General features: G+C 31.6%; 1 protein-coding gene across 1 annotated transcript; it reads right to left on the bottom strand.

Annotated features, from left to right (window-relative positions):
* Nucleotides 1-6,344: 6,344 nt before the first annotated feature.
* Nucleotides 6,345-13,205, bottom strand: LOC146163193 (nucleoporin SEH1-like). The gene is made up of 11 exons (XM_083381182.1): nucleotides 12,997-13,205; nucleotides 11,731-11,887; nucleotides 11,495-11,535; nucleotides 11,299-11,379; nucleotides 10,511-10,641; nucleotides 10,014-10,112; nucleotides 9,621-9,761; nucleotides 9,293-9,368; nucleotides 8,699-8,777; nucleotides 8,070-8,205; nucleotides 6,345-6,606 (listed from the first exon to the last, which is right to left on the bottom strand). The coding sequence occupies exons 1-11, from the start codon at nucleotides 13,129-13,131 to the stop codon at nucleotides 6,522-6,524; spliced, it is 1,161 nt and encodes a 386-aa protein (XP_083237308.1). The 5' UTR covers nucleotides 13,132-13,205; the 3' UTR covers nucleotides 6,345-6,521.
* Between the last annotated feature and the right edge of the window lie 78 nt (nucleotides 13,206-13,283).

Raw genomic sequence — 13,283 nt, 5'->3', positions numbered from 1 at the left:
ATTAAAAACTTTTGCATTCCTAATAAAAATAGGCTGCAAATGTACTACTTTTACTGCCTTAACTCTAGTACTTCTATTTACTAGTACTTCTATTTTGTAGATATTACAACTCAGTCGTGCTCTAGCAGTTTCAAACCAAGTTCCAATGCAACTAGCAACTCTGTAAACATCAACTTTGCTGTGACTGGAGGCGTATGTGTTTTGGCTTATCATGAGTTAAAATTGTTGATTTTGAACAAAAAATCATTAGTTTTGTAACACCAGGTTGCTAATTTTAAAGAGTGGCTTTTGTCGCAATTTTTCCTGAATTTACGCCTATTTTTATTAACTCAAAGAAAGCTGTTTCAGTAGTATGCAATAAAAAACCTAATAAAGAGAAATGCCTTTACATAGAAAACAATGTAAAACTAAAAAAATCAACATACCTAAAGTAACTAATATATATAAAAAAGAGAGATTTTTGCAGAACCTCCTAAACTTCTTTACGACCCCATTTTGAAAACCACTAGGGCAAGGGTTCTTAAACTTTCCATAAATTGACATTACAATACAAAAAGACTTTAGAAATTTGCAGTTTTCGGTTCACAAAATGTGAAAGTAAAGCAGAGTCTAAATACATTCAGTGCAAAAATGTTTTACTTTTAATTAAACTCTTCCTTAGAAAAATTGAAATATTTCTGGCCTTCATGGCTCTCTAAAACTAGTTCATGGACCCCCAAGGGGTACATGGAACCCAGTTTGAGAACCCCTGAACTAGGGTTGTATTTGTATTATTGCTTTATTGTGAACTTATTTTATATTTAATTAAGAACTCTTGCGAAAGTCAGACATACAGCCAACTAAAAGAGATAGACGCTTTAAGTCCAGGTAAAAAGTATTGCGTTGCTGCAAGCTACGATCCATATTTAAAGGAAAGTGAAAAAGCTTATCTCATCGTGTCAACACAGCCTAAAGGTAAATAATAAAAATATTTTTTCCATTTTTTTGGTAATTTTTTCCTAACTTATTTATGTTTTGAATTAGGTAGCATTTTGTGTGCATTTAAAACATTTTTTACCTTTAAACTTCTTTCTAACCATGTTAAAAATAAATAATAAACAAATTATTTAAATCCTAATGGGCTTTGATCATTTTTTTTTATGTTTAACTACAACCCCGATGAGTATCTTTGACAATTTTTAAAGAAAGATAGTTATTGATATTGATGAACATTTTTTTGAAGCATAAATGCTGAGGGTTGTCGTTAAATGTAGAATAAATTTTAAATCCTGTAAAGAGGTAAAAGTATATTTTAAATTTTTTGAATAGTTATTTTTCCAAAAATTGCTCGAAACGTTCAACATATGTTCTTAACTTCTGTATGGGCCTAAAAAAATTATTATAAGTATTTTTTTAAATATTAACAAAAAATTTTTTTTTAGATTCAACAACCAATATAATTGTTGTTACCCTTGCTTTGGTCATATCCTTGCTGATTGTTTCAATTCTACTTGCAACTTTATGGACAAAGTTAAAGCATAATTGCGATTTTCTGTACAAGGAGCCAAATATTCTGGCAAGTGTTCAAAGATTAATAAAAACATTAAGTGCTAAGGCTTTACATTAAAGTTTAGTTGCACTTTTGTGAAAACTTTGTTGTATTCTACTATTAACACTTTCTATTGTTAGATAAAGCTTTGACAGAAATTATTTTGCCTAAAAATGTAAACCTAAAAAGGATAATTCTAGGAGGTTAGAGTCTTAATATTTTTAACATTAGTGAACTTTTTTAAGGGAGCAAAATGTTTAATTTATTATTTTTCCATGTTAAAACGGCTGTATAACATCCTAAACCATGCATTGTTACCAATACTGTATTGCCAGACAATAATTCTAGATCTTTTCAGTGATAAGTAGGGCGATTATTTTTTGACCTAAAAAATAGAAAATTTTTACCTGAAAAATCAAAATTTTGACCTGTTAGAAATACAATTTTGACCTGTTAGAAAATTGATTTAAATACCCTTTTGTTGTATGAAGAATTAGTGTCTTGACGTCTTAACCACAAGTTTTTGATGTTAGGCTGTAAAACTCAAGAAAATACTTGGTTGATTTTTTTTGTCATATTTTGTCAAAAAAGACAAATCACTATAAAACTACCAAGAAATAAAGAAGCTGGTTATTTTAGAAAAAAATACATTTGGCCAATTCAGAGAGGCCTGGGTGGTTAATTATACCGGCTTGTGTATACCGTATATTGCTCTAATCAAGATATAATACAGTTAAAATGTTGTTGTACATACATCAAAACTAATTATTTTGATAAAATTGAACAACAAATTGTGAGAAAACTGAACGACAATTTTAAAAAGCTGACTATAAGCGTTTTTTTTTCATTTGAAAACCAATTATGTGCATCTTTATTCGATCTTAACTTGAAATAATTTTGACAAATTTTGACCTAATATGTATATTTTGACAAAATTTTGACTTTTTTTGACAAGTCAAAAAATAATCGCCCTACTGATAAGTTGTAACTTCAAAATGTCTAAATAGGATTTTAAACCTTTGTTGTAAAGGGGAGTTTTTGCAATGTGGTGTTTTTATTTTTAGCAAATTTCACTGCAAAATATTGACTGTCAAATTTCATCAAACCAGTCACTATCAAATGAAAGGTATGAATTCTCTCATGAAATAGATTTTATGTAAGGCTAATTTCAGGCATTTATACAAAATATGTGTGTTTAATGACATAGCAACTTTAACCAGCTATCTGTTTTGAAATAATAAGTTTAGAGACCTATGTACTATTTTTGTATCTAATGTAAACTCGTAAATGTAATCTATTGATATTCTTAATTTTTTATTATATAACTTAATATTCACTAAATGATATAAAATAAAACCCAGGCATTTTGTCAAAAGGGGCACAATCACTATGCAAGTTTTTCAATTAGATTAGGTATAATCTACTGTGTACTTGAACCTGTGTCAAAATAGTAAATTGGTTCGAATATGTTTTTTTTAGAAATCTAGATCTGCAACAAATATTTTTAATAAAAAAATTTAGGTCCTAAACTGTCTTGCATGTCCTAACTTTTCATTGTGTTTTGAGCAATTCCATTTAATAAATGACCCTTGTTATTTTTAGAGAACATTTTGATGAGTTACCAACTTCAATAGATGATTTATGGCAGTGCTTTTCAACCCGTGACACTTGTGCGGATGAAAAAAATTGTAATGCGGATGACAAACGTTGTGCGGATGAATGTGCGGATGAAAATGGTGCATATTATTTTCTTGCATTATGATATGTAAAAATCATTTCTTTTAAATTGACGTTTTAAATTATTTACAAATAATTGCAAAAGGCTTTTGCGACATGGTTGTCTTAAGTTTAAGGTTTATTTATACTCATTTGTTCTCAGTATACATTCTTGTTTATTAATTTTCATTAAAAATGGCAAAATAAAGAGTACAATTAAACCCACAACCCCCTCACATGTTGTTGTTAGGACAATGATCTGTAATTTGTTAACAATTTGTTAACTTTTATTTTTTCTTAGTTGGTGAATATGTCCAAAGAAGAAATGATGTCGCCTTGGCTTCTGTAGGTTTTTGTTTTTACTTTATTACTTTATTTTGTTCATTTATATGCATAAAAATTGATAAAGCAATCCACTTTATTTCTGCTTTACTAAATGACTTTTGAATAAAATAAGTCAATTTAAAAATTTGCCACATTTTTAATAATCTGTAGCTTTTAGCTTTGCTACGAAGTTTAAATACTTCCATTCGTGATATGAATAACGGCTTTACCTTTTTTCAGTCAAGTAATTTAACAGATGTAACAACAAGTGAAAATTCCTCTTCTATTGTGACATCAGAAACGTCCCTTTTGAAGGTAAATAAGTGGATAATAATCAATATTAGAACAACTTTAGCTTGCTCTTCATTTGTTGTTCGTTTACTTGGGTATTATATCAAGTCCAAGTATTGCTGTAAGTTCATAAAGAAACTTTTGTTTTAAACAGCAAAAAATTTTGTATTGATACCCCTAAACTACACCCAGTTTAGTCCAATTTAATCTAAACAACTTCTAGTTTATTTCATCTTATTCAGAATCTGTTCAAATAAAATTTGTTTAAATTACAAAATACTTCTTCTTTTGTCATTTTTTTTCTAAATAATAAAAATTCAACCAAATAATATCAAATAGTAGCCATTTCTAGTTTAAATAAACCAATTAAATATGATGGGTTAAACTATTTTATGTTTTGGCACCTCAAGTATATCCGTTTTTTTTTCAAGGTTAATTTAAGCATTTTTTTATTTTTAGTCAAGTACTTTAGGATTGGAACAAGTCAAAGAAGTGAATGACCCTTTGATAAACAACAATACTTGTAGTATGCCGGTAAACAAATTATATATATATATACTATATAGGCTAGTATTAAATTATGTTATGCAGATAAATAAATAATAATTTATATATATAACTTTTATTATTTTTCGTGCAAATTTGGCCTTTTTTTACTCTCCTACCTAATATGCAATGTAGTTTAGAGATAGATTGATATTTTAGTATCTGTAAATTTGGGCTGATATTTATTATGAAAATGTTATATGATTTAAAAACAAACAAATTCAGCTTTGGATTCAAAAAATTGTGAACTTTTTTGATTCAGTTTTGCATCATGCTAAGTTTGTATGCAAAACAATAGTTTCATGAATTAGGTAGGTGGATAAACTAATGTTGTTTATATTTAATTTTCAATAAATTTAAATGACACCAAATCCCAGCATTCCAAGGTATATAAAATAAATTGTTATCGGTATCAGTCTTAAAAATGGATATCCGTATCTAATGTACATATGCCACATGTAAAATGTAAAGTATTTTTACAAGAGCTGCCCTACTAAAGTACAATGTTTAGAGCTTCTTAACATGGAAAGATTTTCATTCAACAAAAGGAAATGATGCAACTTCACAATCCATGCAAATGTATTTCAAACCTTAACATTTATTCGAAACGTTCAAAATGCTACCTACTTCTGTATGGGCTTTGATATGCCTTACTACAAACACTTATGCTCCCAAACTTATACTTCTATTTTCTTTTTCCACGTGTAACCTCAATCACTGCCTCTAGTGTCTCTGTTATTGTAAATACTTGTTGTATAATACCTTCTTAAATTTATTGTGAATTTATGCAATGACACTTGTTATAGTGAATTTCACATAGTAATTGCAGAAATATAAATGATCTACCTTGTACCTAATCATTTTACTATATCTTAGATTCAGTAGAACTTCAGGCAATTCTAGCAAAGAACATTTATTGTTGTTTACTAATAATATTAATCATAAATGAATAAACGCAACTTAATTGCCAAACCAACCAATTGGAGAAAGTAGTAAGAGTGTTTGGATTGGCATGATTGAAAGGCAGGCAGTAAAACCAAGATTTGGGAAGAGAAAAACAATAAACTTTATTAAGTAATTTACTGATTCGTCATTTTTAATTGCAGTTGAAAATAGGAATACTTTCAAAACATAAAAAAACTTTAATTTACCCCAATTAGCATATTTCTTGACTTATTGTTCTCAAAAGTACAATTTTTAAAAATAAACATAGCAAAACTAAATATGGTCAAATAGGTTGGCTATTCAGCCTAACATTGCACGAAAACAAACATAGGATTTTATATGTTAAAAAACTAATGCATTAGCTGAACTTTAGTTTTCTTGAGTGCAGTGGCGTCTTATTTATAGCGGACAAAAATACTGCATCTTCTATTGAGGGAGCTGTTCTAATCAATTTAAACAAAAGAAGCGTCGAAAAACATTCAAATCCAAAGTTAAACAAAGCGGATTGTCTGTGGTAATATAATCTTTTATGAAACATGTTGGCTACAAAACTCATGACCGAAGGTCAACAATGACACATTTTGTAGCAATACGTACAGGCCAAACAGATAACATGACTATTTTTTTTATAATGAGTTTAAGTTGGTGCATATCTGGTACCATAATATTTTTCCATACTTTTCAAAATACCAGACAAAGTGTCAAGTGTTGGCAGTTATATAATGGAATACAATTTAGTTAACCACTCCTGACCAAAAAGGTTAAATATTTGAGGGCTGCCGGGATTTTCCAATAAGGCCCACGAGTTTAACTGTCAGGTTAAAAATAAAAATATGTAAAAAAATAAACTGGGCTAATTATTACTAATGGCTTAAAAGTTTGCAATAAGGTTCTAATCAGAATATGTAAAAAATAACCTGTGCTGATTGTTCCTAATTCTTGAAAACATTTCCGATAGGGTTGACATATTACTGTAAAGTTTAAAATCAAAAATATAGCCGTGGTTGATGTTACTAATGGTTGAAAACGTTTAGCTGGTAAAACGATTTTTTAATTCTAAGTTATCTTTTAAGTCTTTCTTGACCACGATTTTGTTAGCGCGGTTGCCTTTACTGTAAAAAGTAACCAGGCTATGATTTGCGTGTGTTCCATGTAAAAGATTGAGGGGGTGTCAGTAATAAGCTCCCTCAAACTTTGGCTCCAACGGGCGGTTAGTGGGTGGTGCTCGGCCAAGCGTGAAACGTCGAAAGTTGATTCTGCAAGCATTAAAACCTTGCATTAGCTCTTCGGTGGCAAAAACACATCACAATGTTATTTAGGGCAAGATCGTTTATTCGCGATACAAAACACTAACAGGTTTTTGCTTGAAACAGTACAAAAGTGAAGAACGACCGATAGAAAATTGAGTTTCCAAAGTTAACAAAAAAAAATATTTTTTTTTTAATCAAACCTCTCTTTATCTTTTACAGTAAATATGCCATACCGATTTTTCAACAGTAGAATCATTTTCTGAATTTTTAAACAAAGTGTGTAAAGCAAAGAAAACATTCCAATAACACAGGTTTTGAACTAAAGACTCATTTTCGGCAGAAAACAAAATAGCCACAGTATTGCTCATACATCACACCAGAAAAAGGCCTGGCTTTAACAAAATTAAGTTTTATATATACTTGTTGTGCATGCACTTTTACCGTACCCTTGACGTATTTTACAATACTAAGAATCACAACTGACAAAATGTGAATAAACCTTAATAAGTTACTCAAGTTTTTTCATACATAATTTTTCGATCAAAAAGTTGCACCCTGGATAGATGTAATGGCCAAATGGGTGGAGAAACAATAGGTACCTAAGCGAATTACAAAATTATAAAAATTGCCAAGCAGCATGCTGCGTTTGTTAAAAGATATATTGAAAAAAATAACAGGCACCAAAATAACAAACAGGTCCTAGAAGTAAAGTGCTGGCAAATATAGTATGTTACAAAATGTATTGTAAATACTAGGTTTGAGAAACTAGTTTATGTTTGTTATTGATTACATTGAACTATTAATGTAATATATAAATGTTTTTTATGAACCAATCACAGTTTATTTATGTTTTTTGAGGAAAAGGGTACAACAAAGGCAAATTTTAGAGATACTAGTTATACTAAAAGTTAGGATGGAACACAGTGCAAAAAAGATCCAAAAACGAACTTTACTTAAGCTATTTGTCAAAATGTAGGAAAATACAGTTTTGCAACGTTAGTTTAAAAAAAGGTTATTAAATATGACAAAAATATTAAAAACAAAATTTGCTAACATCTGAAATTAAAACTCAAAATAAATATTAGTGTATGAAATATATGTCAATAATCCAGTAAGTTAAATAAAAAAAATAGCAAAGAGGAAAATTTGGATTTGCAGACCAGTTTCCCTTTTTAAACCACCTTTTTGGAATTTTCTTATTGAAAAGCACATTCAATAACATGCAGTCTGGTATGAACAACAACGAACAAGAAATACAAAAACTTATCCATGGGTTTAACGATTTTGGTGCTTTCAACGAAAAAAATGCTTAGAGCATTTTGATGTCAATATCACACTAGCAGAAAAATCCTATCAAAAAGCAAAATCTTTGGCAAAAATAACAAGAGTTTTGTGCACCCTGGGGGCCGAAGGGTCTGGGTTAGCGACGAAGGGGGGTAAAACTTGTTAACGGCTGCATGCCCTGGTACCTGTTGTTGTCAGGGGCCTGGGGTAAGGTGGTCGGGGTTTCGCTGCGATCCGTCGCAATGCTTAAGAAGTCACTCTGCGACATCAGCGAGTCTTTTTTTAGCTCGCCAACCTTTTTCCAGATACCCAGATAGTTGGCTGTGAAAATAACAAGTATTTTTTAGATGTTAAATTTTGATGATTTTTTAGGAAAACAATTTTTGTTTCAAAATTCTCTATTAAGGTAGAACTGGAAGGGTAATAGCAAACTTTTGTCTTAATGCTTTTAAAAGAGATTTTTTTTTCAGTAATTTTTTAACATAAAGCTTTGTTAAAAGAATATATACATTTTTGGTTGGTTATAACAGTTTGAAGTATTTTTTTACCAAGACAGTGATGCTCTTTGTGGGCAGTATTGGCACAATTGTGAGACTAAAAGTAATCTGTTAATTGTATTTAGAGAATGCAGCATTGTTTTAAAATAACATTGTTAGGTTTTTCGGTAATTTTTTTAACTCAACATATTCATTTGTTGAAAGAATAGAAACATTTAAGTTTTTCTAATGTAAACAAAACATATTGTGTGCCGATTAGAGACATAAAATATCCCATAACATCTATAAAAAATTATATATACATTTATCAAACTTACCCATCCACAAAAACACTTGGCCGTCATCACCACTGGAAAGCACAATCGTCCCCAAAACATTCCATGTCACATTTACAACCTAAACAGAAACAATAGTCAATTAGAAAATAGCATACTGAAAAACTTTTGAAATTATGTTACAAGATAAACAATACCAAGAGAGTTAATCAGCTTCGATTTAAGTTTAACCACAAATCTTTAATTTCTTATAAAATCCAGGTTTTATCACTTTATTAATTTATATTAAAATTAGGGAAATTTCTTTAGGTGTGGTTATAGGATGGTTTGAACTTTCCAAATATACTGACCAACAATTCAGTGCTTTCAATGATTTTTTGGACATAGTTCTAATCACAGTTTAAGTAATTAGGTTGGACTTGACAACGAATGTCATTGGATCAGAACCAATACCCAATCCCAAGTGTTAGTATCGGTTTCTGATCGAACATTTCAATTTCATCTATTTTGCTCATTTGAGCAGAGAAATGACGTCATTTTGGAATCAGATCAAGTATCTGACATCCCAAGACATGATAATGTAATTTATAGGTCAAAATATGTTTTTTAATTATTTAATCTTGTCTTACAACCTACTTTGCATCTGTGTTGATTAAAATGGGCAACTTCTTCATATTTCAATGCAGTCGATTCTGTAGTTGAAAGCTCATCACTGAAAAAATATGAGAATTAAAACCTTATTGAATGCAATACATTTAGATTTTCTTTACTCAATCTGTATTGTGATAAGCTATACTATCATTATGCTATCACATTTGTAAAAAGTACTATTACTATCATGAATGTTTTGAAGAAGCTCATTCAAAAGAGCACAGGGAAATTTGGCAGAGATTTTGGACGTAAAAAAAAATTACTGCCTTACACTATTTTGAAAGCGATTAAAAAAGTAATCCACATTGTTCACCTGATTGGTTTGAGGTTAAATATCCTGAGGTCGTCAGAAGCTACGGCAAGCACATGATACTTCTTCGAGTTGTTGGGTGAAAAGCAAAGGTCACTCACAGGTTCCGTAACGCTCATTATCGTCAGCACCTTTGTCCATTCCCTGCAAGAAACAAAGTTAAGGCTGGTAATGTTATAATGCTAGGGATGTCTAACAGAAGCAGATAAAATAAACTAAGTTTGAAACATATTGGTTGGAGGTTTTAGTTAGGTATTGAAAGAATATAAAAGCCCATATAAATGAGGGTATACAATCAATTCACAAATTAGATTAGAATTAGTTGAATTCTGCTCTAGTTCTTTAAATTAAGAGGTAAAAATTGTAAGAGGTATAGACTGTGAGTGTTTTATTTACCGTAGGGCATCATTGTATTCGAATATAAAGACTTTTCCTCCACCATTTGAAGATTGGTCGTCGCTGCCCACAGCGATCATGGGTTGGAAATATCGATAGCTAAAAAATAAATAAACAGTCAGTTATGTAGATAATACTTAAAAATAAGACTGTTTCAATATACCACACTAAAGCAGGTTAATTTTAATTTGTACAAATAACACATAATTATTTTTCGTTTTCTAATGTGACTTTTGTCAATGAAGCCAAAGCTAATATTCGGTTAGGATAAAAAAAAAAATTGGTGATTGTTATATGAATGATTTTTTCTAATAAATTAGTATTATTATGATAAAACAAAATTGATCATTGTAAAAGCAATTCAATCTTACAGTCTATTGAAAATAAACAACTTTAAACAGAATATATAATTTATCATTAAATTTATGAAGTATTTGAGTTGCCATGCAAAATATAAACACAAAGTGTAAGTTCTTTTTCCAAATCTCGAAACTTACGGAGATGGATTCCAGCTGACACAACTGCATGATATCTTGCAGTCGATGTGATACTGTAACGACCAATGCATTAGGTTCATCACATCTGGGGCTTCGTAGATTCGGATCAAGCCGTTTGAAGAACAGGTCGCCTAAGTTGTTAAACACAACAAGTTCACAATACTGCTTAGAATCAAGTTAAATGTTTGTGGCTGAAACGCAGCAGACACATTAAAATCACGGTTGTGGAGTCGGGCTCTCAACTCCAACAGATTACGTTGGATTTGCTGGAGTCTGGCTCGGGACTTGGGTAAGACTACATAAAACTACTACCAGAGTCCCATGTAGGTATACACATATCAAATTTCAAAACTAAAAATTGAAAACTGTAAATCGTAAAAATGGAATAACATGTGGTAGAATTTTTCCAAAAACATATTGAGGGAGGACAGATTATATGACACCTCTAGAAATCGATTGCCGAATATCCATCTTATTTTTAGTTACGTAAGAGGAGTTAATGCTATAGAGTTGGAGAAGGACGACCCAACAAAATCAGTACATTTGACCAGAGTTGGATGTGGGAGTTGTACCCTAATTGTTGTTTTTTTGTGCCGACTCCGCAGCCCTGATTAAAATAATAAACAAAAGTAGTCAAATTATTAAACCGGTCACCGAAACTAATTAAAACAGTGCCCTTAAGCATAATCTTGCTACAAAATATGGTCTTGAAGAGTCACATTAGTATAGAAACGAAATAATAACCAATTGTGTTGCTTTTAAGTTTAACAACTTAGGCCTAAACTTACAAGTTGAAGTCCGAGGTGCTTCGGTGCAAACTTAACATCAACAACAGAAGTTCTGCTATCAACTAAACTGGCATTGTGGATCTGAAAGAAAAAAAGTAACAAAAAAAGTCAAACCATATTTTTGACCAGCGCATGTCTGGCAAAAAAACAAAAAAAAAAACTTTTTAATTTAAAAACCAAATTGTGTCTAACTTACCCAGCGTTTCTCTGGTTGGCCGGTACTGGTGTTTTCAATGACTGAAAAACAAAAACAATAAAAAAATTTACTGTAATTTACAATCCAGGCTAAATAGGAGTGGTTTACAATATGCAAGTTAACAAACAGTTTTGGTGAAATTATTTTTTTTTAAATGCTTTGCATACCACAAGTTTATAACTACGGCTTTAATGGCACCCATTATATTGGCATTAAAAAGTAACTTTTACCCTTACCCATCTCCTCCCAAATTGCAGCTGTTCTGTCGAATGAGCAAGTTGCTAAAACTTGTCCGAACTCGGGATGGGCCCAGGTCACCTTCCACACGGAGGCGCTATGGGTCTTCCACGAAGCGGTACAATTCCACTCGTCATTTTCGTCAATGCTCCAAACCTAAAAAAAATAGTTTTATTTTAGGAAGGGACAAGTTTTTAAAAATTACAGTGATGCTGTTATCAGAGAATAAATATTACATGGGAAGGGTGCAGTCTGCACTTCAACAGATATTGGAAACTTTGGATTTTGCGCGGGGGATGATTTTGCTGCTTGACTGTGCGGGTGTAATAACATGTTCCGCTCAAATTTGTACAGCTGTAATAACGTTATTTTTAAGATTTGTGCGACTGAAAATGGAGTACTTTACTGAAAACCGTTAGCACGACGAAAGTTTTGTGCATTGGACTGATGTTTGAAATGTTTGGCTGGATAAATCCCCTGCTCAGGCCGTACTTTCCAACCTGGCTTCAACCCGAGATCTTGGGTGTGCAGCGCCAAACTTAAGGCGTTCAACTGTTTAATTATGTTTTTTGCACACCTTAGGTTGGAAATAATACCAAAATTTAAGCTTGTTTTTGAAATTTAAGTGAGAAGTATACCAATTCAGGTTTGCACACAAATTTCTTTAGAAAAAGTCAGGTGGACACGCATGTTGCGTTTCTAAATTTGTAAAAAAAAAGCTAAATTGAAGCAGGACTTCCAACCTAAGGTTTGCAAAGAAACTAATTAGCTGATTGCACACCTGCAGACCTTCAAAACTTTATGAAATGGAGACTGGGGCACTGGTCCACAATCCTACAACATTTTTTGGCGCTGGTCTAGAATCCTACCACAGTTCTAAAATCAACGCAAAAAATTTGAGTTAGGATGCGGGTTAGCGTTTGGGTGTGGGTGGGTCAAGTAATATCATATTCCTAATTTAATAATAATACTTGACCCACCTTAACCCAAACGCTAACCTGTACCCTAACCCAAATGGTGTTTCGTTGTGGTAGGATTCCAGACCAGCGCCCATTTTTTTTACAGTAACAAAACGACTTGATAAAAAGAAATAAAATAAATACTTGGCCAACCCAAATGCTAACTCGCACCATTACCCAAATAATGTTATAACAATACAAACGTCCGGACGAAAATGTGGTAGGATTCTAGACCAGCGCCCAGATCCGCACATAGTGTACCTGCTATGACCCCTTCAATTAGTTCAAATACGTTGATGTAATTACCTTTACGGTTTGATCGCTTGAACATGTGGCAAATCGTTTGCCGAAAAAGTCGAAGGAAATATCGTGAATGAGGTCTTTGTGCTCCGTGTTGACATTCTTCACCGAATAAACTTGGTCGAGGGTGTTTCCCTCCATTATTTGACCGCCCTCTTCTTGCAAATTAACTTTAATTTTGCATTTGTTGGCGAAAATTGAACTGGAACCCGCAAAAAATGTATGTAATTTACGTCAAGTTGATAAGGTGGTAACTGCAGATTAACTGTTTAAAAATTAACTTGAATCTTAGA

Source organism: Ascidiella aspersa, chromosome 2, assembly GCF_963924565.1.
Source record: "Ascidiella aspersa chromosome 2, kaAscAspe10.2, whole genome shotgun sequence".
NCBI lineage: Eukaryota > Metazoa > Chordata > Ascidiacea > Phlebobranchia > Ascidiidae > Ascidiella > Ascidiella aspersa.
This window is presented reverse-complemented; position numbering and strand designations above follow the sequence as displayed.

Coding starts and splice junctions, on each gene's coding strand:
- LOC146163193 (XM_083381182.1), bottom strand. CDS start 13,131: ATGGAGGGAAACACCCTCGACCAAGTTTATTCGGTGAAGAATGTCAAC. Junction 11,536..11,730: donor TGCAATTTGGGAGGAGATGG/GTAAGGGTAAAA, acceptor TTTGTTTTTCAG/TCATTGAAAACACCAGTACC. Junction 8,778..9,292: donor TTAATCAACACAGATGCAAA/GTAGGTTGTAAG, acceptor GTTTCTGTTTAG/GTTGTAAATGTGACATGGAA.